Here is a 25,587-nt window from a genome sequence, read left to right as displayed (position 1 = left end):
GTAAGGGCATTTGTCCGAGCCAGTAGTAGTTAGCACTTTGGTTCTTTCGGTAAAGTCACGTAGAAGGGAAATAATAAAATAATAAAAATAAAACATAATAAAATAATTCTCACGACGTTTCGGCCACAACGCAAGCAACCGTCCTCAGGTGAAGAGCAGGTCTGTCGAGTAGACAGAGCCGTCCTCAGGTGGAGAACAGGTCTGTCGTTCAGACTTTGTCTACTCGACAGACCTGCTCTCCACCTGAGGACGGCTGCTTGCGTTGTGACCCGAAACGTCGTGAGAATTATTTGTATTATGTTTTATTTTTATTATTTTATTATTTCCATTCTGCGTGACTTTACCGAAAGAACCAAGAAAATAAAAACGAATCACGACGTTTCGAACGCAACGCGAGCACCCATCTTCAGGTGAAAATCGCGGCGGGTGCGATGTCTGCTGCGCGCAGCAACGATGTCTGCTGCCTTGCGAAGAGAAGCTGTTACCAGCAAGAGTTTATATAAAAGCTTCAAATCTATAATTAATGCCCTCTACGGGGAAGAATTCCACCTATCTGTTAGAGCTTTTAACAGACAACGAGACAAGAAGTCACATCTTCTCGAGACGCTGGCCTTCCTCAAGAGATGCCGCGATAACAAGGGTAATACCCATCGCTTTCACACTCACATCTGCTGCTGTGTCCTACAAACTGAGTTGCAGCTGTGGTTGTACCTACGTGACTTTACCGAAAAAACCGAAGAGTTTGAATCCTTGCAGTCACGAAAGCTTCAAAATCTAGTTTATATAAGTTTTGAGAAAAAGGGCTCTCGCGATTTTCACCCGAAGACGTGCGCCTGTGTTGCGTTCCAAACGTCGTGATTTGTTTTTATTATATTTCTACCAACGTGACTTTACCGAAAGAATCATAGAGTGTGGATTTTCTGCAGTCACGAAAACTTCAAATCTTGAGGGTCCAGTCGGTGGCACTCCCCAATCTCGGGGCCTCTTCGGCGCGCCCGTTCGTTTGACCCTGAGCAGCAGAGGTCGCAACCGGGTACCCGATTACCCGGCTACCCGTACCCGGCCGGTACCCGTTTGCGACCCTGGTGCGGCCGGCTACGGGTAGACCGTGAGTCACTGGTGAGTAACTGTTTGTCACTCATTTCCCAACGTCTTGTCTCTTCTCACAATTCAAGTTCCTAGAATCAACCCACCCGCGCCTGCAACATGGCTTCATCCCAGAGGTCAGAATCAGGTACCCGATACCCGTATCCTACCCGTACCCGGCCGGGTACGGGTAGGGTACGGGTACGGCCGGGTACGGGTACCCTTTTTCCAACCTGGTGCGGCCGGGTACGGGTAAGGAATCAAAACCCGTTCGCGACCTCTGCTGAGCAGATCCGCTGGCGTGGCTTGCGTTGTTGTTGTTGTTGTCGTTGTTGCTGTTGTTGTTGTTGCTGTTGTTGTTGTTGCTGCTGCTGCGTCTCTGGAGACCGGGCAGATCGATGTTCGACGTTCGGTCGCCCCCCGTCGAATGGGTCAACGGAGTCGCGATGTCTCACCTCGACAACCGAGCGGGGCGTTCGCCGCACTGCGAAAGTCGTTGTGGCTGTCGCCCCGCGTCCGCATCGGCCATGCGGAGAGAAGAAGAGGAGGAGGAGGAAGAACGTCGAGGGGAGAGCAGCCCCGCACGGATGCTGCTGGAGCCCACGTGGTGCGTCCTCACTGGAGCCCCCCCCCCCCCCACGTGGTGTGTGACGTGAGGAAGCGCGTGCGCTGTCGTCATGTCGAGCACGTGGATACCACACGAGGCGATGACCCCCCTCCCTCCCCACCGCTCTTACTCCATCTCCCCCCCCCCCACTAACCCACCCACCATCAACACAGCCACAGTGGCACGAAGATCAGTCGCGTCTAGCCTCGAGGTGCTGTGAGTACGCACATAGACAAATGTACACCCCCACTCACCCCGGAGAGGATTTTACTACAAACTAAAAACTAAATTAACTATATCACACGTATGAGGCTTTCGCGATCAAAATCATCCATAATAGAGGTTTTTGGGTGAGATCGCGTGATTATATAAATGTGTCGTTAAACCCGCCAACAGCCGACACAGCCAACTAGTGAGGGTTGTTACGTGAACAGAACGTGCCAATTCGTCACTAGTACAGCACTAGTGTGCAGTGTATAGTGTAGTGTATAGTGTATAATGTAGTGTATAGTGTAGTATACTAGTACAGCACTAACCGGTGTGTTGGAGAGCCAAGCCACAACATTTACAATCTGAGTACGACGTTTCGCCAGTAATTACAACTAGCTTCATCAGGCGACAGCCAGATTTGTGGAGAAGTCCACCTGTTTATATAGAGACGTAGATGTGGTGACCACATCAACACATCTACGTCTCGATTTAAAGCTTTCGTGACTGCAGGGATTCATCTTCTTGGTTCTTTCGGTAAAGTCACGAAAGAACCAAGAAGATGACATCTACGCCTCTATATAAGGAATTCATAGCAGCAGCCAAATCATGTTGGTGCGAGTTGAGTCTAAATGTGGAGGAGGGGAGGAGGAGATGGAGGAGGAAGAAGAGGGGGAGGAGGGGAAGCTGAGGAGGGGGAGGAGGGGGGGATTGGGGGGGAGTAGGAGGAGGGGGAGAGGAGGATGGGGAGGAGGAGGAGGGTTAGGAGGAGGATGGGGTGAGGGAGGAAAGAGGAGGAGGGGAGGAGGAGGGGGAGGAGGGGGAGGAGAGGAGGAGGGGGAGGAGGAGGGGGAGGGGGGGAGGAGGAGGGGGAGGGGGGGGAGAGATTTATTCGCTTTGAAGAGAAACCAGAGCATTGGGGGGAGAAAGAGGAGGGGGAGGAAGTGGACAGAGAAGAGGAGGAGGGGGAGGGTGATGAGGAGGAGGGGGAGGAGGTGGAGGGGAGGAGGAGGAGGAGGGGGAGGATTGCAACACCGCAGGAGGAACCCGGAGAGGAACCCACGCTGGGACCACCACGGGGAGAGAGAGAGAGAGAACACGCGGACTCCACATAAACAACAACAGGCATCGCCAGGGTCGGGGATCGAACCCACGCGTCCCGCTTAGCAGGCGAGGGAGATGGCGTCTCTTCACCACCACAGCGGCGCCCCAAGTGCTGTTAGCGAGTAGCACCTGTGGGTGAAAATATACGTTGAACTTCTTTCGTGCCGTACCTAGCCGACGTGTTTTGCTCATGTTTACAAACATTGACACCAGGGACTCATCCACGATATTTTACGTGAACACAAATACAGCTAAGTATGAAGGTTCCTCGTTCTGCGCGTTAGCACACACAACGCACTCAAAAAACATACAAAGGCAAAGGTCCCCCGTATAGCCTTAACATACTGTTGGGGCAAGTGCTGTTAGCGAGCGAGCGAGTAACTATGAAGGCCGGCACGGCACACGAGGGGGTGGGTGGCCAGCACCACGCCCGACCGCCTTTGTCTCCCCAGTGGCGATGTTTACACACCGCACCAGGTACTCATTTGAGGCTGAGGCCCAGGACCGGTTCAGATAATCGTCACCGGTGTTGGCCGTGAACGGGAATCGTACCCAGGTCGCCGGGTTCATAGCGCAGCGTGCTAACCGCTACACCACCGCTCCCCACACAACAACAACAACCGCTATTCGCCACGAAGTATCGGTGACGTCACCACGACGCTTGTGCCAGGCTATGTGCACCTTGAGGTCACGTGAAGTGTCGAACGCCCGCTGGCAGGAGGTCACACACATTCACACACACACGCATCTCTTCGTCCCTGGCAGTGGGCACGTCGCGTCTAGGGGGTGGGGGGGGGGCTAATCCCGTAACACGTGACGGCCAGATCTCAACAGCAACAACAAAAAAGACCCCCACAATCCTCCGCTTTAACACAAGCCCGAGCCAGCCTCGGCGGCAGCGCAATTCGCGAGCGCGCGCGTGAGAAGTTTCCCTTCGGAACCCCTTGCGATTCCTCGAGCGCGTCTCCAGCCACCGTGACCGACCCCATCCGCAAGATGTCACCTTCACCAGCCCATCACCACCATCACCATCAGCGGCACCGTCACCATCTCCTCCTCGCGTTGGCCGTCTGCCTGGTCACGCTGGCCACGCCGCCGCCGTGCTCGGCGCAGTTCCCCAGAGCGTGCACCTCGTCGGCGAACTTGGTGGCCAAGATCTGCTGCCCTCCGTGGCCCGGCGACGGCTCTCCGTGCGGGGAGGCGACGGCGCGCGGCTCCTGCGAGCTCGTGGTGCCGTCCACGGAGCCGCACGGGCCGGGCTTCCCCTTCGCGGGCGTTGACGACCGCGAGCTGTGGCCCACGGCCTTCTACTCGCGGATGTGTCGCTGCCGGGCCAACTACTGGGGCCACGATTGCGGCGAGTGCAGCTTCGGCTGGCGCGGCCCCGCGTGCACCGAGCGGCCGAGCGAGCCGAGCCTGAGACGCAACCTGATGCTGCTGAGCGCCGGCGAGCGACGCAAATTCTTCTCGTACATCAACCTGGCCAAGGTGAGCGTCCACCCGGAGTTCCAGATCGCCGCCGCCACCCTCGAGCAGATGGGCAACGGGACGCGGCCGGCGTTCAGGGACGTCAGCGTCTTCGATCTCTTCGTGTGGATGCACTACTACGCGTCGCGTGACGCGCTCCTCGTGGGTCCCGTGGGCCCCGTGGCGTGGCCCGGCGTGGACTTTGCACACGAGGGGCCGGGGTTCGCGCCGTGGCACCGCGTCTTCCTGCTCATGTGGGAGAGGGAGATCCGCAAGCTGACGGGAGACGAGGACTTCACGATCCCCTACTGGGACTGGAGGGACGCGCAGGACTGCGAGGTCTGCACGGACGACTTCTTCGGGGGGCGGCATCCGAGCGTCGCGGACCGGCTCAGCCCCGCGTCCGTCTTCTCCGCGTGGCAGGCGAGTGGGCCGATCGGTTCGGCAACGTGGGGAAAAACTAAAAAAAACGAAGGAACGCGTCGTGGCACGGCGCGGGAGCGGGAGGGGAATACATGGCACGGGTGGCACGGGTTGAATGGGTGGGAGGTGTGGAATTAAAGGCACGGGTGCCCATGGGTGGCACGGGTGGCATAATGTGGCATGGGTGCCGCGGGTGGCACGGATATGAAATACGGCACGGGTGGGCCGGGTGGCATTCATGGCACGGGTGGAATAGACGGTGCTGGTGGTACTTGTGACACTCATGGCACGAGTGGCACGGGTGGAAGGTGTGGAATAAAAGGAACGGGTGCCACGGGTGACACGGGTGCCACGGGTGACACGGGTGGAATCGGCAGCACGGGTGGAACAATGTGGCTGCTCCCTTCACGACTCTTTGGCTGCCCCCTTACGGGCAGCCGTTTGAAAATGAATAAAAAAAAAATCTTAAACATAATTTCAAGTACAAAAAAATTATATACTGAACATGGCAGGGGGATATGTGTAACTACGAAACGAGAAAATGTACAACAGTCAAACTGCATTGGTAAAGAATAACTAAGAGGGAGGAAAAAAACTTAACAGGCGCAGTTTATTCCATCACCTCTTTGTTGTTTATTTAAGTCGGAATGTGCGCTGTCATCCGATCTTCCATTCTGTGGTTATTTCGGTAAAGTCACGTAGATAGAAAATAAAAATAATGAAAATAATAAAAATAATAAAAATATTAAAAATATTTTTAAAAACTCACGAAGTTCCAATCGCGTCGCTTGTGTCGCGATCGAAACGTGGTGAGTATTTTCGTTTATTATTTTGTATTTTTTTATGTTTTGATTACTTTTATTATTTTTATTATTTTTATTTTCTATCTACGTGACTTTACCGAAAAAACCATAGAATGTGAATTCCTGCAGTCACGAAAGTTTCAAGTCTAAATCTGCTCTCCTACTCCGGTGCGGGTGTCTTGGAACGAGGCGGTAAGTGGCCACGGTTTAACCCTCGGGCCACGCGACATGCCGAACGGCTGGCGTCTGCGTTGTGTGTGCACGAGGTGGCTCGTGTTCTTATTCTTAGTCTTCGTCTTCTTCTTTGAAAGGTTGCCGATCCGAGAGAGAGAGAGAGAGACTTTTTGACTTTTAAACAACTTTTATTGCCGCCAGCAGCAAAAGCACTAGAGGCGATTTCGATATGATATACACAAAGTCACCAGCAACACAAATTAAAATAAACGCTACAAATCCACGCGCTGTGGCGCTAAAAGCACCGCGCACAACACAAATGAAAAGTCACGTGGTTGTGATGGTGGTTGTGGTGGTCATCGCGCACGCCACGGTGACGAGCGAGCGCTTCAGAAGGTGAACACCACGAGGGTGCCGTCCACGCTGGTACAGAGAGGGGCTTTTCCGGCTCCCCGGCGTTCGAAGACGACGCTCCGCACATCACCGGCATGTGTGTGGTACGAGTGCACCTGCCGGAGCCGTGCCTTAAGCAGGCCTCTGAACACTGGAAACACAGAGAGAGAGAGCGCAGGGACCTCGAGAGAGAGAGGGGGGCTCTCCAGAGCTGCCCTTTAGCGGGGCTTCTCCCACCAGCAGTGACGCAAGCCATTGCAGGAGCTGCGCCTATGCCTTGACCTTAGACTACACGAAACTAAACGAAAAAAATATTAAGTTAGTTTTTACCAGGAAAGGCCTACTGAGCAATGTAGCTCTTGTTTCAGAGGCGACATCGGCCCCAAATGAAAGCTTAACGAAGTGGCTTATCATGTAGAGATGTTTAGCAGCCAAATACCACGTACGGTGTGAAAGAATTTCAATGTGCGTACCTCCGATGGGCACAGTTGGCTACGTACGGTGCGAAAAAAGTCGAACTTACATACATTCCTCCGATTACACTGGTCAACAACAAAAACACATTTTTTTCTGGCCTGGACTTTTGCAGCTGTTCTAGACTAATTTCAGGGTGCCGATTCCAAATCTGATCTCAGATTTGCTCTATCACATCTCATTTTTATGCTATCGGCATACCCCATTTTCATTGATTTTACCCGAAATTAACTCCGTCACTTACGATTGCAAGTTGTTGCGAGTCAGTGACTGCTTTAGTGTTAAAATATGGTGCTGTATGTTTAGGAAAGTGTGTTTATAATATCATTTTATGAAGATATCCACATTTATTTAATATTTTTCTTCTGCAGTTTTTATTGAAAATGCAATATTTGATATCTCAAAAACCTGATGTGATAGACAAAAACTGATACCAGATTTGGAATCAGCACCCCAAGATTACCTTGAAACCGTTGGAATACCTTATGCCAGAAAAAGTGTGTTGACCAGTGTTATCAACATTGGCCACGTACGGTGCGAAAGAAGTTCAATATACATGCCTCTGAATCGAAATGGTTGGCCAGGTACGGTGCGAAAAAAGTCGAACTTACATACATTCCTCCGATGATCAACATTGGCCACGTACGGTGCGAAAAAACTCGAACGTACATACATTGCTCCGATTATTTAATTATCAACATTGGCCACGTACGGTGCGAAAAAAAGCTCAGCAGACATACAACACACGTCTCCCCACCCCCTTACAGGTGATCTGCACCCGGCCGGACGACTACAACCGCCGGGGCGTGCTCTGTGACGGCTCGCCCGAGGGCCCCGTGCTGCGAAACCCGGGGCGCCACGACCCGGCGCGCATCGCCTCGCTGCCCACGAGCGTCCACGTGGAGTCGTGCCTCGGCCTCGTCGACTTCGACACCGCTCCCCTCGACCGCGACGCGAACCGGAGCTTCAGGAACACGCTGGAAGGTCCGCGTCGAGCTTGCCACGGTCGCTTCTTTTGCCGCGCCCACGGCGAAGATTCGCAGCCCGCCCGGCCGGCTGCCACTCCTCGTGGGAGCCTTTAACGGACTTGCTCTTTGGTTCTTTCAGTAAAGTCACGTAGGTATAAAATAAACACGGCTATGGTCAACCGTGGGGAGGCCCAGGACCGGTTCAGATCAATCGTCACCGGTGTTGGTGGGCAGTGAGCGGGAATCGAACCCGGGATTCGCCAGGTTCGGAGCGCACACGAGCACAGGACGTTGTGTCCACAAAGACAAAGATGCACCGTGTAGCCTTAACGGACTGTAGGGGCAAGTGCTGTGAGCGAGTAGCAGCAGCTATGAAGGCCGGCACGGCACTCGAGGTGGCCAGCACCACACCCGTCTCCTGAGTGGCGATGTTTGTATGTACAGGTTGAACTTCTTTCGCACCGTGCGTAGCCGACCGTGCGAATCCGAGGTGCGGGAGATGTTTACTACACACCGCACCAGGTACTCATTTGAGGCTGAGTCGACCTAGGGGAGGCCAAGTACCGGTTCAGATAATCGTCCCTGGTGTTGGCCGTGAGCAGGAATCGAACCCGGGTCGCCTGGTTCATAGCGCAGCGCGCTAACCGCTACACCACACGCACACACGCACACACGCACACACGCACACACGCACACACGCACACGCACACACACGCACACACACACACATGCACACACGCACACTCTCTCTCTCGTTGACAATGTCCGGCACCCGCACGACTCCCCCCCCCCCTTCCCCCAGGCTTCGCTGACCCGCTGACCGGCATGGTGACCCCCTCGCGCCGCAGCATGCACAACTCCCTGCACATCTTCATGAACGGCTCCATGTCCTCGGTGCAGGGCTCCGCCAACGACCCCATCTTCACGGTGCACCACACCTTCGTGGACAGGTGAAGGATGGGACGGACGGTAGCTGGGGCGAGGTGGTGATGTCATCATGGGCAATGTGATGTCATCATGGGGCAATGTGATGTCATCATGGGAAAATGTGATGTCATCATGGGGCAATGTGATGTCATCATGGTGCTAGGTGATTTAATCATGGGGAAATGTGATGTCATCATGGGGCAATGTGAAGTCATCACGGGGCAATGTAATGTCATCATGGGGCAATGTGATGTCATCATGGGGCAATGTGATGTCATCATGGGGCAAAGTGATATCATAACGGGTCAATGTGATATCATCATGGGGCAATGTGATGTCATCATGGGGCAATGTGATGTCATCATGGGGCAATGTGATATCATAACGGGGAAATGTGATATCATCATGGGGCAAGGTGATTTCATCATGGGGCAATGTGACATCATCATGGGGCAAATTGATATAATCTCTCACCCCGCGCGCAGTTTGTACGAGCGGTGGCTGCGGGCTCACGGCGCGAACGCCTCCGCCTACCCGGCACGCGGCTCGCCCATCGGCCAGAACGGCGGGGACTTCATGGTGCCCTTCCTGCCGCTCGTCACCAACGTGGCCGCCTTCGTGCCCTCGAGGGAGCTGGGATACGAGTATGAGTACTTGCAGCCAGGTACGCTCCGCGTGAGCGGCGGCGCACGCCCTACCCATGCGTTGGCGAGCGCCCTCGTGTTCCATTAGCGAGCGTCTTCGTGTTCCGTTAGTAAGCGTCCTCGTGTTCCGCTAGTGAGTGTCTTCGTGTTCCGTTAGTGAGTGTCTTCGTGTTCCGTTAGTGAGTGTCTTCGTGTTCCGTTAGCGAGCGTCTTCATGTTCCGTTAGTGAGCGTCATCGTGTTCCGTTAGTGAGTGTCTTCGTGTTCCGTTAGTGAGTGTCTTCGTGTTCCGTTAGCGAGCGTCTTCATGTTCCGTTAGTGAGCGTCATCGTGTTCCGTTAGTGAGCGTCTTCGTGTTCCGTTAGCGAGCGTCTTCATGTTCCGTTAGTGAGTGTCATCGTGTTCCGTTAGTGAGTGTCTTCGTGTTCCGTTAGTGAGCGTCTTCGTGTTCCGTTAGTGAGCGTCATCGTGTTCCGTTAGTGAGTGTCATCGTGTTCCGTTAGTGAGTGTCTTCGTGTTCCGTTAGTGAGCGTCATTGTGTTCCGTTAGTGAGTGTCTTCGTGTTCCGTTAGTGAGCGTCTTCGTGTTCCGTTAGCGAGCGTCTTCATGTTCCGTTAGTGAGTGTCTTCGTGTTCCGTTAGTGAGTGTCTTCGTGTTCCGTTAGTGAGCGTCTTCGTGTTCCGTTAGCGAGCGTCTTCGTGTTCCGTTAGTGAGCGTCATCGTGTTCTGTTAATGAGCGTCCTCGTGTTCCGTTAGTGAGCGTCCTCGTGTTCCGTTAGTGAGTGTCTTCGTGTTCCGTTAGTGAGTGTCATCGTGTTCCATTAGTGAGTGTCTTCATGTTCCGTTAGCGAGCGTCTTCGTGTTCCGTTAGTGAGCGTGATCGTGTTCTGTTAGTGAGCGTCCTCGTGTTCCGTTAGTGAGCGTCCTCATGTTCCGTTAGTGAGTGTCTTCGTGTTCCGTTAGTGAGTGTCTTCGTGTTCCGTTAGTGAGCGTCCTCATGTTCCGTTAGTGAGTGTCTTCGTGTTCCGTTAGCGAACGTCTTCGTGTTCCGTTAGTGAGTGTCTTCGTGTTCCGTTAGTGAGTGTCTTCGTGTTCCGTTAGTGAGTGTCTTCGTGTTCCGTTAGCGAACGTCTTCGTGTTCCGTTAGTGAGCGTCATCGTGTTCTGTTAGTGAGCGTCCTCGTGTTCCGTTAGTGAGTGTCTTCGTGTTCCGTTAGTGAGCGTCCTCGTGTTCCGTTTGTGAGTGTCTTCGTGTTCCGTTAGTGAGTGTCTTCGTGTTCCGTTAGTGAGTGTCTTCGTGTTCCGTTAGTGAGTGTCTTCGTGTTCCGTTAGTGAGCGTCTTCGTGTTCCGTTAGTGAGCGTCCTCGTGTTCCGTTTGTGAGTGTCTTCGTGTTCCGTTAGTGAGTGTCATCGTGTTCTGTTAGTGAGCGTCCTCGTGTTCCGTTAGTGAGTGTTTTCGTGTTCCGTTAGTGAGCGTCCTCGTGTTTTGTTAGCGGGCGTCTTCATGTTCCGTTAGCGAGCGTCTTCGTGTTCCGTTAGTGAGCGTCTTCGTGTTCCGTTAGCGAGCGTCTTCGTGTTCTGTTAGTGAGCGTCCTCGTGTTCCGTTAGTGAGCGTCCTCATGTTCCGTTAGTGAGTGTCTTCGTGTTCCGTTAGTGAGTGTCTTCGTGTTCCGTTAGCGAACGTCTTCGTGTTCCGTTAGTGAGCGTCATCGTGTTCTGTTAGTGAGCGTCTTCGTGTTCCGTTAGTGAGCGTGATCGTGTTCTGTTAGTGAGCGTCCTCGTGTTCCGTTAGTGAGCGTCCTCATGTTCCGTTAGTGAGTGTCTTCGTGTTCCGTTAGTGAGTGTCTTCGTGTTCCGTTAGTGAGTGTCTTCGTGTTCCGTTAGCGAACGTCTTCGTGTTCCGTTAGTGAGCGTCATCGTGTTCTGTTAGTGAGCGTCCTCGTGTTCCGTTAGTGAGTGTCTTCGTGTTCCGTTAGTGAGCGTCCTCGTGTTCCGTTAGTGAGTGTCTTCGTGTTCCGTTAGTGAGTGTCATCGTGTTCTGTTAGTGAGCGTCCTCGTGTTCCGTTAGTGAGTGTCTTCGTGTTCCGTTAGTGAGTGTCATCGTGTTCTGTTAGTGAGCGTCATCGTGTTCTGTTAGTGAGCGTCCTCGTGTTCCGTTAGTGAGTGTTTTCGTGTTCCGTTAGTGAGCGTCCTCGTGTTTCGTTAGCGGGCGTCTTCGTGTTCCGTTAGTGAGCGTCATCGTGTTCCGTTAGTGAGTGTCTTCGTGTTCCGTTAGTGAGCATCTTCGTGTTCTGTTAGTGAGCGTCCTCGTGTTCTGTTAGTGAGCGTCATCGTGTTCTGTTAGTGAGCATCTTCGTGTTCTGATAGTGAGCGTCTTCGTGTTCTGTTAGTGAGCGTCATCGTGTTCTGTTAGCGAGCGTCTTCGTGTTCTGTTAGTGAGCGTCATCGTGTTCTGTTAGCGAGCGTCATCGTGTTCTGTTAGTGAGCGTCATCGTGTTCTGTTAGCGAGCATCATCGTGTTCTGTTAGTGAGCGTCATCGTGTTCTGTTAGTGAGCGTATTCGTGTTCTGTTAGTGAGCGTCATCTTGTTCTGTTATGCGAGCGTCTTCGTGTTCTGTTAGTGAGCGTCATCGTGTTCTGTTAGCGAGCGTCATCGTGTTCTGTTAGTGAGCGTCATCGTGTTCTGTTAGCGAGCATCATCGTGTTCGTGTTCTGTTAGTGAGCGTCATCGTGTTCTGTTAGCGAGTGTCTTCATGTTCTGTTAGTGAGCGTCATCGTGTTCTGTTAGCGAGCATCATCGTGTTCTGTTAGTGAGCGTCATCGTGTTCTGTTAGCGAGCGTCTTCGTGTTCTGTTAGCGAGCGTCTTCGTGTTCTGTTAGTGAGCGTCTTCGTGTTCTGTTAGTGAGCGTCATCGTGTTCTGTTAGTGAGCGTCATCGTGTTCTGTTAGTGAGCGTCATCGTGTTCTGTTAGCGAGCATCATCGTGTTCTGTTAGTGAGCGTCATCGTGTTCTGTTAGCGAGCATCATCGTGTTCTGTTAGTGAGCGTCATCGTGTTCTGTTAGCGAGCGTCTTCGTGTTCTGTTAGTGAGCGGCATCGTGTTCTGTTAGCGAGCGTCATCGTGTTCTGTTAGCGAGCGTCTTCGTGTTCTGTTAGAGAGCGTCATCGTGTTCTGTTAGTGAGCGTCATCGTGTTCTGTTAGCGAGCGTCATCGTGTTCTGTTAGTGAGCGTCCTCGTGTTCTGTTAGTGAGTGTCTTCGTGTTCCGTTAGTGAGCGTCCTCGTGTTCCGTTAGTGAGTGTCTTCGTGTTCTGTTAGTGAGCATCCTCGTGTTTCGTTAGCGGGCGTCTTCGTGTTCCGTTAGTGAGCGTCCTCGTGTTCCGTTAGTGAGCGTCCTCGTGTTCCGTTAGTGAGCGTCCTCGTGTTCCGTTAGTGAGTGTCTTCGTGTTCCGTTAGTGAGCGTCCTCGTGTTCCGTTAGTGAGTGTCATCGTGTTCTGTTAGTGAGTGTCTTCGTGTTCTGTTAGTGAGCGTCCTCGTGTTCCGTTAGTGAGTGTCATCGTGTTCTGTTAGTGAGCGTCCTCGTGTTCCGTTAGTGAGTGTCTTCGTGTTCCGTTAGTGAGTGTCATCGTGTTCTGTTAGTGAGCGTCCTCGTGTTCCGTTAGTGAGTGTTTTCGTGTTCTGTTAGTGAGCGTCCTCGTGTTCTGTTAGTGAGTGTCATCATGTTTTGTTAGTGAGCGTCTTCGTGTTCTGTTAGTGAACGTCATCGTGTTCTGTTAGTGAGCGTCATCGTGTTCTGTTAGCGAGCGTATTCGTGTTCTGTTAGTGAGCGTCATCGTGTTCTGTTAGCGAGCGTCTTCGTGTTCTGTTAGCGAGCGTCATCGTGTTCTGTTAGCGAGCGTCATCGTGTTCTGTTAGCGAGCGTCTTCGTGTTCTGTTAGCGAGCGTCTTCATGTTCTGTTAGTGAGCGTCATCGTGTTCTGTTAGCGAGCGTCATCGTGTTCTGTTAGCGAGCGTCATCGTGTTCTGTTAGCGAGCGTCATCGTGTTCTGTTAGCGAGCGTCTTCATGTTCTGTTAGTGAGCGTCATCGTGTTCTGTTAGCGAGCGTCATCGTGTTCTGTTAGCGAGCGTCTTCGTGTTCTGTTAGCGAGCGTCATCGTGTTCTGTTAGCGAGCGTCTTCGTGTTCTGTTAGTGAGCGTCATCGTGTTCTGTTAGCGAGCGTCATCGTGTTCTGTTAGTGAGCGTCATCGTGTTCTGTTAGTGAGCGTCATCGTGTTCTGTTAGCGAGCGTCTTTGTGTTCTGTTAGAGAGCGTCATCGTGTTCTGTTAGCGAGCATCATCGTGTTCTGTTAGTGAGCGTCATCGTGTTCTGTTAGTGAGCGTCATCGTGTTCTGTTAGTGAGCGTCATCGTGTTCTGTTAGTGAGCGTCATCGTGTTCTGTTAGTGAGCGTCATCGTGTTCTGTTAGTGAGCATCATCGTGTTCTGTTAGTGAGCGTCATCGTGTTCTGTTAGTGAGCGTCATCGTGTTCTGTTAGTGAGCGTCATCGTGTTCTGTTAGTGAGCGTCATCGTGTTCTGTTAGTGAGCGTCATCGTGTTCTGTTAGTGAGCGTCATCGTGTTCTGTTAGTGAGCGTCATCGTGTTCTGTTAGGGAGCGTCCTCGTGTTCTGTTAGTGAGCGTCATCGTGTTCTGTTAGTGAGCGTCATCGTGTTCCGTTAGCGAGCGTCATCATGTTCTGTTAGCGAGCGTCATCGTGTTCTGTTAGTGAGCGTCATCATGTTCTGTTAGTGAGCGTCATCGTGTTCTGTTAGCGAGCATCATCGTGTTCTGTTAGTGAGCGTCTTCGTGTTCTGTTAGTGAGCGTCATCGTGTTCTGTTAGCGAGCATCATCGTGTTCTGTTAGTGAGCGTCTTCGTGTTCTGTTAGTGAGCATCATCGTGTTCTGTTAGTGAGCGGCATCGTGTTCTGTTAGTGAGCGGCATCGTGTTCTGTTAGAGAGCGTCATCGTGTTCTGTTAGCGAGCGTCTTCGTGTTCTGTTAGAGAGCGTCATCGTGTTCTGTTAGCGAGCGTCATCGTGTTCTGTTAGGGAGCGTCCTCGTGTTCTGTTAGTGAGCGTCCTCGTGTTCCGTTAGTGAGCGTCATCGTGTTCCGTTAGTGAGTGTCTTCGTGTTCCGTTAGTGAGTGTCATCGTGTTCTGTTAGTGAGCGTCCTCGTGTTCCGTTAGTGAGTGTTTTCGTGTTCCGTTAGTGAGTGTCATCGTGTTCTGTTAGTGAGCGTCATCGTGTTCTGTTAGTGAGCGTCCTCGTGTTCCGTTAGTGAGTGTCATCGTGTTCTGTTAGTGAGTGTCTTCGTGTTCCGTTAGTGAGCGTCCTCGTGTTCCGTTAGTGAGTGTCTTCGTGTTCCGTTAGTGAGTGTCATCGTGTTCTGTTAGTGAGCGTCCTCGTGTTCCGTTAGTGAGTGTTTTCGTGTTCTGTTAGCGAGCGTCCTCGTGTTCTGTTAGTGAGCGTCATCATGTTTTGTTAGTGAGCGTCATCGTGTTCTGTTAGCGAGCGTCATCGTGTTCTGTTAGTGAGCGTCTTTGTGTTCTGTTAGTGAGCGTCATCGTGTTCTGTTAGTGAGCGTCATCGTGTTCTGTTAGTGAGCGTCATCGTGTTCTGTTAGCGAGCATCATCGTGTTCTGTTAGTGAGCGTCTTCGTGTTCTGTTAGTGAGCATCATCGTGTTCTGTTAGTGAGCGTCTTCGTGTTCTGTTAGCGAGCATCATCGTGTTCTGTTAGTGAGCGTCATCGTGTTCTGTTAGCGAGCATCATCGTGTTCTGTTAGCGAGCGTCTTCGTGTTCTGTTATGAGCATCATCGTGTTCTGTTAGCGAGCATCATCGTGTTCTGTTAGTGAGCATCATCGTGTTCTGTTAGCGAGCATCATCGTGTTCTCTTAGTGAGCGTCATCGTGTTCTGTTAGCGAGCGTCTTCGTGTTCTGTTAGTGAGCATCATCGTGTTCTGTTAGCGAGCATCATCGTGTTCTGTTAGTGAGCGTCTTCGTGTTCTGTTAGCGAGCATCATCGTGTTCTGTTAGCGAGCATCATCGTGTGCTGTTAGTGAGCATCATCGTGTTCTGTTAGCGAGCATCATCGTGTTCTGTTAGTGAGCGTCATCGTGTTCTGTTAGCGAGCGTCTTCGTGTTCTGTTAGTGAGCATCATCGTGTTCTGTTAGCGAGCGCCTTCGTGTTCTGTTAGTGAGCATCATCGTGTTCTGTTAGCGAGCGTCTTCGTGTTCTGTTAGTGAGCATCATCGTGTTCTGTTAGCGAGCGTCTTCGTGTTCTGTTAGTGAGCGTCATCGTGTTCTGTTAGCGAGCGTCATCGTGTTCTGTTAGCGAGCATCATCGTGTTCTGTTAGCGAGCGTCCTCGTGTTCTGTTAGCGAGCGTCTTCGTGTTCTGTTAGCGAGCGTCTTCGTGTTCTGTTAGCGAGCGTCTTCGTGTTCTGTTAGTGAGCGTCTTCGTGTTCTGTTAGTGAGCGTCGTCGTGTTCTGTTAGTGAGCGTCATCGTGTTCTGTTAGCGAGCGTCATCGTGTTCTGTTAGTGAGCGTCATCGTGTTCTGTTAGCGAGCGTCTTCGTGTTCTGTTATTGAGCGTCATCGTGTTCTGTTAGTGAGCGTCATCGTGTTCTGTTAGTGAGCGTCCTCGTGTTCTGTTAGCGAGCGTCATCGTGTTCTGTTAGTGAGCGTCATCGTGTTCTGTTAGCGAGCGTCCTCGTGTTCTGTTAGTGAGCGTCATCGTGTTCTGTTAGTGAGCGTCATCGTGTTCCGTTAGTGAGTGTCTTCGTGTTCCGTTAGTGAGTGTCATCGTGTTCTGTTAGTGAGCGTCCTCGTGTTCCGTTAGTGAGTGTTTTCGTGTTCTGTTAGCGAGCGTCCTCGTGTTCTGTTAGTGAGCGTCATCATGTTTTGTTAGTGAGCGTCATCGTGTTCTGTTAGCGAGCGTCATCGTGTTCTGTTAGTGAGCGTCTTTGTGTTCTGTTAGTGAGCGTCATCGTGTTCTGTTAGTGAGCGTCATCGTGTTCTGTTAGTGAGCGTCATCGTGTTCTGTTAGCGAGCATCATCGTGTTCTGTTAGTGAGCGTCTTCGTGTTCTGTTAGTGAGCATCATCGTGTTCTGTTAGTGAGCGTCTTCGTGTTCTGTTAGCGAGCATCATCGTGTTCTGTTAGTGAGCGTCATCGTGTTCTGTTAGCGAGCATCATCGTGTTCTGTTAGCGAGCGTCTTCGTGTTCTGTTATGAGCATCATCGTGTTCTGTTAGCGAGCATCATCGTGTTCTGTTAGTGAGCATCATCGTGTTCTGTTAGCGAGCATCATCGTGTTCTCTTAGTGAGCGTCATCGTGTTCTGTTAGCGAGCGTCTTCGTGTTCTGTTAGTGAGCATCATCGTGTTCTGTTAGCGAGCATCATCGTGTTCTGTTAGTGAGCGTCTTCGTGTTCTGTTAGCGAGCATCATCGTGTTCTGTTAGCGAGCATCATCGTGTGCTGTTAGTGAGCATCATCGTGTTCTGTTAGCGAGCATCATCGTGTTCTGTTAGTGAGCGTCATCGTGTTCTGTTAGCGAGCGTCTTCGTGTTCTGTTAGTGAGCATCATCGTGTTCTGTTAGCGAGCGCCTTCGTGTTCTGTTAGTGAGCATCATCGTGTTCTGTTAGCGAGCGTCTTCGTGTTCTGTTAGTGAGCATCATCGTGTTCTGTTAGCGAGCGTCTTCGTGTTCTGTTAGTGAGCGTCATCGTGTTCTGTTAGCGAGCGTCATCGTGTTCTGTTAGCGAGCATCATCGTGTTCTGTTAGCGAGCGTCCTCGTGTTCTGTTAGCGAGCGTCTTCGTGTTCTGTTAGCGAGCGTCTTCGTGTTCTGTTAGCGAGCGTCTTCGTGTTCTGTTAGTGAGCGTCTTCGTGTTCTGTTAGTGAGCGTCGTCGTGTTCTGTTAGTGAGCGTCATCGTGTTCTGTTAGCGAGCGTCATCGTGTTCTGTTAGTGAGCGTCATCGTGTTCTGTTAGCGAGCGTCTTCGTGTTCTGTTATTGAGCGTCATCGTGTTCTGTTAGTGAGCGTCATCGTGTTCTGTTAGTGAGCGTCCTCGTGTTCTGTTAGTGAGCGTCATCGTGTTCTGTTAGTGAGCGTCATCGTGTTCTGTTAGCGAGCGTCCTCGTGTTCTGTTAGTGAGCGTCATCGTGTTCTGTTAGTGAGCGTCATCGTGTTCTGTTAGTGATCGTCATCGTGTTCTGTTAGCGAGCGTCATCCTGTTCTGTTAGTGAGCGTCATCATGTTCTGTTAGTGAGCGTCTTCGTCTTCTGTTAGAGAGCGTCATCCTGTTCTGTTAGCGAGCGTCATTGTGTTCTGTTAGTGAGCGTCATCGTGTTCTGTTAGTGAGCGTCATCGTGTTCTGTTAGTGAGCGTCATCGTGTTCTGTTAGCGAGCGTCATCCTGTTCTGTTAGTGAGCGTCATCATGTTCTGTTAGTGAGCGTCTTCGTCTTCTGTTAGAAAGCGTCATCATGTTCTGTTAGTGAGCGTCTTCGTCTTCTGTTAGAGAGCGTCATCGTGTTCTGTTAGTGAGCGTCATCGTGTTCTGTTAGTGAGCGTCATCATGTTCTGTTAGTGAGCGTCTTCGTCTTCTGTTAGAGAGCGTCATCCTGTTCTGTTAGCGAGCGTCATTGTGTTCTGTTTGTGAGCGTCATCGTGTTCTGTTAGTGAGCGTCTTCGTCTTCTGTTAGAGAGCGTCATCCTGTTCTGTTAGCGAGCGTCATTGTGTTCTGTTAGTGAGCGTCATCGTGTTCTGTTAGTGAGCGTCATCGTGTTCTGTTAGTGAGCGTCATCGTGTTCTGTTAGTGAGCGTCATCGTGTTCTGTTAGTGAGCGTCATTGTGTTCTGTTAGAGAGCGTCATCCTGTTCTGTTAGCGAGCGTCATCATGTTCTGTTAGTGAGCGTCATCGTGTTCTGTTAGTGAGCGTCATCGTGTTCTGTTAGCGAGTGTCATCGTGTTCCGTTAGCGAGCTTCATCATGTTCTGTTAGTGAGTGTCATCGTGTTCCGTTAGTGAGCGTCATCGTGTTCTGTTAGTGAGTGTCATCGTGTTCTGTTAGTGAGCGTCATCGTGTTCTGTTAGCTAGTGTCATCGTGTTCCGTTAGTGAGCGTCATCGTGTTCTGTTAGTGAGCGTCATCGTGTTCTGTTAGTGAGCGTCATCCTGTTCTGTTAGCGAGCGTCATCATGTTCTGTTAGTGAGCGTCATCGTGTTCTGTTAGCGAGCGTCATCGTGTTCTGTTAGTGAGCGTCCTCGTGTTCTGTTAGTGAGCGTCATCGTGTTCTGTTAGTGAGCGTCATCGTGTTCTGTTAGTGAGCGTCATCGTGTTCTGTTAGCGAGCTCCCTCGTGTTCTGTTAGTGAGCCTCTTCGTGTTCTGTTAGTGAGCGTCATCGTGTTCTGTTAGCGAGCGTCGAGGGCAGTGCGCTGCACGGCACGACGGAGCGGTCGATTTTGTGGGCCAACACCGCGGCCTGCCACGCCGCCCTCGCGGCGATGTAGTACAAAGACAAAGTTCCCCCGTATAGCCTCGGCAGACTGTTTCGGGCAAGTGCTGCGAGCGAAGCCGGCACGGCACACGAGGGGGCGCGTGAGCCTTCACCACTCCTCTGTCTACCTCGTGGCGATGTTTGCACGCTGCACTCATTTGAGGCTGAGTCGACCTTGGGGAGGCCCATTACCGGTTCAGGTTATCGTCACTGGTGGCGGTCGTGAACTGGAGTCGCCGGGTTCGAAGCGCAGCGTGCGCTAACCACTGCACCACCGCTCCCCACGTAATCTATTTTAAATCGCCCACTGTGCATTAATGACACCACCTGCACACGTCTGGCCTGGCCGTGGTGGTGGTGGTGGTGGCTACGCTGCACGTGACTGCCCGTGACCCCCCAGCACTGCCGAAGCAGCAGCAGCAGCGAGGGGTTGGTGGACCACCACACGAATGTTGTGGAACTCGCTTCTTCTACCCGTGGGAGTCGAGGAGGTACCGTAGCCCCCTGGCTCGCCACGAGAAGGCGGTGCAGCGAAGTGTGTGGACGAATCTCCGTACGGGGATGGAGCGTTGTTGTTGTTGTCGTTGTTGTCGTTGTTGTCCCCTAGCGCAAGGCGTGGGATTCCTCCTCCCACGCGGAATAACAATGATGTGCAAAAACCACGACTCGTCATGAAGTGGGAGTAGCAACCAAAATGTATCAGCAGCAACAGTAACCCACGTGACAAGAAAGAGTCAGCGTGACTTGTCTGCAGCGAGCGATAACCCACGTGGTAAGACGAGCACGTGGTGGCAGTGGTGGTGGTGGTGCACAATCTCTTCTCGTAAACAACAACAACTCACACCTTCATCAACAACAACAACAACTCACACATTCATCATCCTCTTCCCCCCCCCCATTCTTGCCCCAACCCCCCACCCCCCCCCCATTCTTGCCCCCCCCCCACACTTGCCCCATCCCCCCACCCCCCCCCCACACTTGCCCCATCCCACACCCCCCCCAATTCTTGCCCCCCCCCCCACACTTGCCCCATCCCCCCACCCCCCTCCCCCATTTTTGCCCCAACCCCCCCCACACTTGCCCCATCCCTCCACATCCCCATTCTTGTCCCCCCCCCGCCCACACTCCCCCCCCCCCACACACTTCCCCCCCCCCCACACTTGCCCCATCCCCACTTGCCCCCCCCCCCCCACTTTCCCCCCCTACCCCACCCACTTGCCCCCCCCCCCCTCACACTTGCCCCATCCCCACTTGCCCCCCCCCCACTTTCCCCCCCTACCCCACCCACTTGCCCCCCCCCCCTCACACTTGCCCCATCCCCACTTGCCCCCCCCCACTTGCCCCCCCTACCCCACCCACTTGCCCCCCCCCCCCCACCACACACTTGCCCCACCGCAGGCGGCGAGGGCTCCTGGTTTACGCGCTTCCAAGCGCAGCTGCAGGAGCTGTGGCCGTGGGTGGTGGGCGCCCTGCTGCTGGGCGCCCTGCTCGCCTCCCTGCTGGGGCTGGGCGCGTGGCGCGCGTGCCGCCTCGGGGTGGAGTCCCGCCAGAGGCGACAGCGCCGCGGCTTTCTCGCCTGGGAGGGCGCCCAGGGCAAGGAGGGGGAGGAGACCCGTAGGTTGCTGGATGACGTCGAGCCCAACGGGGTGCCCGGCTCGTTCCAGACGACGTTCTAGCGGTGGTGCTCCTGGTGGTGGTGGTGGTGGTGGTGGTTATGGTGGTCATGGTGGTGGGGGTGTAAGAGTTTTAGGGCAGACATGGACAGGGGGCACGGGGTCATGAGTAGGATGTTGCTGGTGGGAGTGGTGGTGGTCGTGTTGGTGATGGTGATGATGATCATGGTGGTGGTGTAAGAGTTGTAGGGCAGACATGGGCAGGGGGCACGGGGCCATGAGCAGGATGTTGCTGCTGCTGCTGCTTCTGGTGGTGATGGTGGTGGTGATGGTGGTGATGGTAGTGATGGTGGTGGTGATGGTGGTGATGGTGGTGGTGATGATGATCATCGTGGGGGTGTAAGAGTTGTAGGGCAGACATGGGCAGGGGGCACGGGCCATCAGCAGGATGTTGCTGCTTCTGGTGGTGGTGATGGTGGTGGTGATGGTGGTGGTGATGGTGATGGTGGTGATGGTGGTGGTGGTGATGGTGGTGGTGGTGGTAACGGTGGTGGTGGTGGTGATGGTGGTGATGGTGGTGGTGATGGTGGTGGTGGTGGTGATGGTGGTGGCTATACGGGGGATCTTTGTGTTCGGTGGTGCCGTAGGAATTGTACGGACGCGCGGGGCAAGGGTACCATTATATGTATTTGTGTGTGTGTACGTGTGTATGTGTATACGGTGTGTGCGTATACGTGTGTGTGTACGTGTGTTTAGGTATGTGTGTGTATACGTGTGTGTGTGTGTACGTGTGTTTAGGTATGTGTGTGTGTTTTGGGGAAGCGGTAGTGTAGCGGTTAGCGCGCTGCGCTATGAACCTGGTGACCCGAGTTCGTTTCCCGATGCGACGGTTCGAAGCAGAAATTGATTCTGATCGTAGATTCTGTCAAAATGTCGCTGGGTAGATTTCTCTATCATCAGCATCAGCATCATCATCGTTATTGACGTGAATAAATAATCAAGAACTCGTCTGTCATGTGTCCCGAGGATTTTTCGCTGTGGATCGAACGTGCGATTGAGTCCTGCTGCGTCGGCAGTGACGCATTATCACAAACAACAACAACAACACGTGACTAAATCCTCACAAACACCGTCCTTCAATGACAGATATCGACTGGGCATGCGTGAAAATGAGCTTTATTGCTCATCCAATATAGATTAATACTCTGATCCTATAAAAGGGTCATTGCCCGTAACGTCACCTATTAATGTCGGTCCCTTTTTATGGCTGTGTGATTGGCGAATGAGTCTACTTGTGATGAGCACGCCACGGGGGCTAGGAGATGTTAACTACCTCGCCTGGTATACAGGAGGTCGTGGGTTCGATCACGACCCTGACGCCTGCTGCTGTATATTTGGAGTTTGTGTGTGTGTCTCTCTCTCATCACCATCATCACGGTGGCTAGGAGATGTTAACTTCCTCGCCTGGTATACAGGAGGTCGTGGGTTCGATCACGACCCTGACGCCTGCTGTATATTTGGAGTTTGTGTGTGTGTCTCTCTCTCATCACCATCATCATCACGGTGGCTAGAATATGTTAACTACCTCGCCTGGTATACAGGAGGTCGTGGGTTCGATCACGACCCTGACGCCTGCTGCTGTATATTTGGAGTTTGTGTGTGTCTCTCTCTCTCATCACTATCATCATCACGGTGGCTAGGAGATGTTAACTACCTCGCCTGGTATACAGGAGGTCGTGGGTTCGATCACGACCCTGACGCCTGCTGCTGTATATTTGGAGTTTGTGTGTGTGTCTCTCTCTCATCACCATCATCATCACGGTGGCTATGAGATGCTAACTACCTCGCCTGGTATACAGGAGGTCGTGGGTTCGATCACGACCCTGACGCCTGCTGCTGTATATTTGGAGTTTGTGTGTGTCTCTCTCTCTCATCACTATCATCATCACGGTGGCTAGGAGATGTTAACTACCTCGCCTGGTATACAGGAGGTCGTGGGTTCGATCACGACCCTGACGCCTGCTGCTGTATATTTGGAGTTTGTGTGTGTCTCTCTCCCATCATCATCATCACGGTGGCTAGGAGATGTTAACTACCTCGCCTGGTATACAGGAGGTAGCGGGTTCGATCACGACCCTGACGCCTGCTGCTGTATATTTGGAGTTTGTGTGTTTCTCATCACCATCATCATCACGGTGGCTATGAGATGTTAACTACCTCGCCTGGTTTACAGGAGGTCGCGGGTTCAATCCCGACCCTGATACCGACTCGATATTTGGAGCGTGCGTGTCTCCATTAACGTGGCCGCGTGGGTTTTTCTCCGGGTCCTCCCTCCACATTTCGAATCAACATCCAACGCGTTGAGTGCAGTGGTTCTTCTTCACTTGGGGTGCACGCTGCACCCTCTGGGAGTTCCAGACGTTGGCCAGATTGTTTTAGAAGGTAAACACGAATTAAGCACAAGTACTTTAAATAGATACAGACGACACGTTCTACTTAATTAAATAGACTTTTTAATAAATGTTTTCTCCTACAACATCAGAGTGCAGCGCCACATTAAATACACACTACAATGACAATAGTTTAAAGCGATTTGAAGCATGTTTTATTTTCAAAATGGAAATATGGTTTTGGGGGGGGAGGGGCAGAGCTTTGTGACGTCATATTTGATGGGGGGTCTGACTTTTTGTGACGCCGCGTGACCAAGGGGGGGGGGGGGTCAAAAATCGTCAAAAATCGCGTGACGTCATTTATGGACGGCCGCTTTCGTGACTGCAGGAATCCATAATCTTTCATTCTTTCGGTAAAGTCACGTGGGTAGAAAATAAAATAAATCACGTTTCGGGCGCAGACTGTTTGAAAAGGTCACGTAGGTATGAAATAAAACAAATCACGACGTTTCGGGCGCAACACAAGCGTCCGTCACCTTTTCAAAACAGTCTGCGCCCGAAACGTCGTGATTTATTTTATTTTCTACCCACGTGACTTTACCGAAAGAACCAAAGATTATGGATTCCTGCAGTCACGAAAGCTTCAACTCAAGACACAACTACTTTGTTTCATCAAACCTACGTGTTTATTAACATCATACATGTTTTCTATTTTTTTTAGAATTGAGAATCAAAGGGGCCGTCCATAAATGACGTCACGCGATTTTGGAAGATTTTTGACCCACCCCCCCCCGCCCCGCCTCGTCACACGGCGTCACAAAAAGTCAGACCCCCCCCCCTCAAATATGACGTCACAAAGCTGTGCCCCCCTATCCCCCAAAACCATATTTCCATTGTGAAAATAAAACATGCTTCAAATCGCTTTAAACTATTGTCATTGTGGTGCGTGTTTAATCTGGCGCTGCACTCTGATGTTGTAGGAGTGCTGTTATAACAATTAGTGTTGTTATAACAATTCTATATTTATTTAAAGTTGCGCATTTTGTTGTGACGTCACATTTCTCAAACCCCCCCCCCACCCCCCTCGTCACACATCGTCACAAATGTCTGCCCCCCCCCCCCCCCCAGGTGCGTGACGTCATTTCCGGACGGCCCCAAAGGGGTGCAAGGCTCCAGTAAAGGTTAAGAATTACCGGTTTAGAGTATTTGGCTGCTATAAATGTCCGTGTGATGAGCCCACTTCGTTGAGCGATCATTCGTGAGAGCCAGGTCGCTTCTGAAGAAAGAGATACGGAACTGTTCAATGGGCCTGAGCTGGTAAACTAAAATAAAAAGTTTGATTTCGATTGAAAGCTTTCGTGACTGCAGGGATTCATCTTCTTGGTTCTTTCGGTAAAGTCACGTAGAAGGGAAATAGTAAAAAAATAAAAATAAAACATAATAAAATAATTCTCACGACGTTTCGGCCACAACGCAAGCAGCCGTCCTCAGGTGAAGACCAGGTCTGTCGGGGAGACAGAGTCTGAATGACCTGTTCTTCACCTGAGGACGGCTGCTTGCGTTGTGGCCGAAACGTCGTGAGAATTATTTTATCATGTTTTATTTTTTTTATTATTTCCCTTCTACGTTACTTTACCGAAAGAACCAAGAAGATAAAAAGTTTGAGTTTAGATTCTAGATTTGAAGCGTTCGTGACTGCAAGGATTCATACTCTTAGGTTTTTTTCGGTAAAGTCACGTAGGTAAAAAATACAATTGAAATCAATAAAAGTAATACAGTAATATAAATAAAATAAAATAATAAATCACGACGTTTCGGAGGCAACACAAGCCTCCGTCATCAGGTGGGACCGTCACAGCCAGATTTACTGTATCAAGAGTGCCCCATGCAAGCACGGCCTTCCACTCACGGCCTTCAACCCGGACATCCTCGTAGAAGGACGCAGCCCCCCCCCCCCCCCCCCATTGCTTGACCTCCCCCCACCCCGCCCCGCCCCCTCTCGACTATCGGCAGTGCTGGAGGGGGTCAATCACGCGCACACCCAACACAGTAACACCCCCACCCCCACTCCAAGCTCCATCTCACAACATCGCTCTCACCCCCTGGTGAGCAGCTGACCGTCACGAGCCGGTCAGCCCCCCCCCCCCTCTCTCCCGCCCCTTCATAATCCCCCGTCCCCCCCTCCCCTTCCTCGCCTCCCTACCGCTCCCCAGAGGTCGCAAACGGGTTTTGATTCATCTTCTTGGTTCTTTCGGTAAAGTCACGGAGAAGGGAAGTAATAAAATAATAAAAATAAAACATAATAAAATAATTCTCGCGACGTTTCGGCCACAACGCAAGCAGCCGTCCTCAGGTGAAGACCAGGTCTGTCGGGGAGACAGCGTCTGAATGAAACACCACCACGCTTGGAGCGTATATTTAAGCTGGGTTGGAAGGGGGGGAAGGGTGCCTTGACACCAGGGTCGCAAACGGATACCCGTACCCGGCCGTACCCGTACCCTACCCGTACCGGGCCGGGTACGGGTACGGGTAGGGTATCGGGTATCCGATTGCGACCTCTGGGATGAAGCCATGTTGCAGGCGCGGGTGGGTTGATTCTAGGAACTTGAATTGTGAGAAGAGACAAGACGTTGGGAAATGAGTGACAAACGGTTACTCACCAGTGACTCACGGCCTACCCGTCTACCCGTACCCGGCCACACTCAGACTATTGTCCTATCATCTCATAGCGTCCCTGGCACCTAATAATATGTTACACAGTGGCAGTGGGG

The 25,587-nt window shown here is 52.1% G+C and overlaps 1 protein-coding gene across 1 annotated transcript; it reads left to right on the top strand.

Annotated features, from left to right (window-relative positions):
* Window positions 1-3,844: 3,844 nt before the first annotated feature.
* Window positions 3,845-21,425, top strand: TYR (tyrosinase). Its single transcript, XM_078877182.1, has 5 exons — window positions 3,845-4,894; window positions 7,506-7,722; window positions 8,509-8,656; window positions 9,119-9,297; window positions 20,212-21,425. The coding sequence occupies exons 1-5, from the start codon at window positions 4,001-4,003 to the stop codon at window positions 20,487-20,489; spliced, it is 1,716 nt and encodes a 571-aa protein (XP_078733308.1). The 5' UTR covers window positions 3,845-4,000; the 3' UTR covers window positions 20,490-21,425.
* The last annotated feature ends 4,162 nt before the right edge of the window (window positions 21,426-25,587 follow it).

This window comes from Lampetra fluviatilis, chromosome 47 (assembly GCF_964198595.1).
Source record: "Lampetra fluviatilis chromosome 47, kcLamFluv1.1, whole genome shotgun sequence".
NCBI classification, from domain to species: Eukaryota; Metazoa; Chordata; class Hyperoartia; order Petromyzontiformes; family Petromyzontidae; genus Lampetra; species Lampetra fluviatilis.
Note: the sequence above shows the minus strand (reverse complement) of the source record. Positions and strands in the feature narration are given on the sequence as shown.

What these genes read in the sequence shown, in the direction of transcription:
- TYR (XM_078877182.1), top strand. Translation starts at nt 4,001, where the DNA reads ATGTCACCTTCACCAGCCCATCACCACCATCACCATCAGCGGCACCGT. An exon ending in CTTCAGGAACACGCTGGAAG is followed by an intron (nt 7,723 to 8,508) that starts GTCCGCGTCGAG and finishes CCCTTCCCCCAG; the next exon opens with GCTTCGCTGACCCGCTGACC. An exon ending in GTATGAGTACTTGCAGCCAG is followed by an intron (nt 9,298 to 20,211) that starts GTACGCTCCGCG and finishes GCCCCACCGCAG; the next exon opens with GCGGCGAGGGCTCCTGGTTT.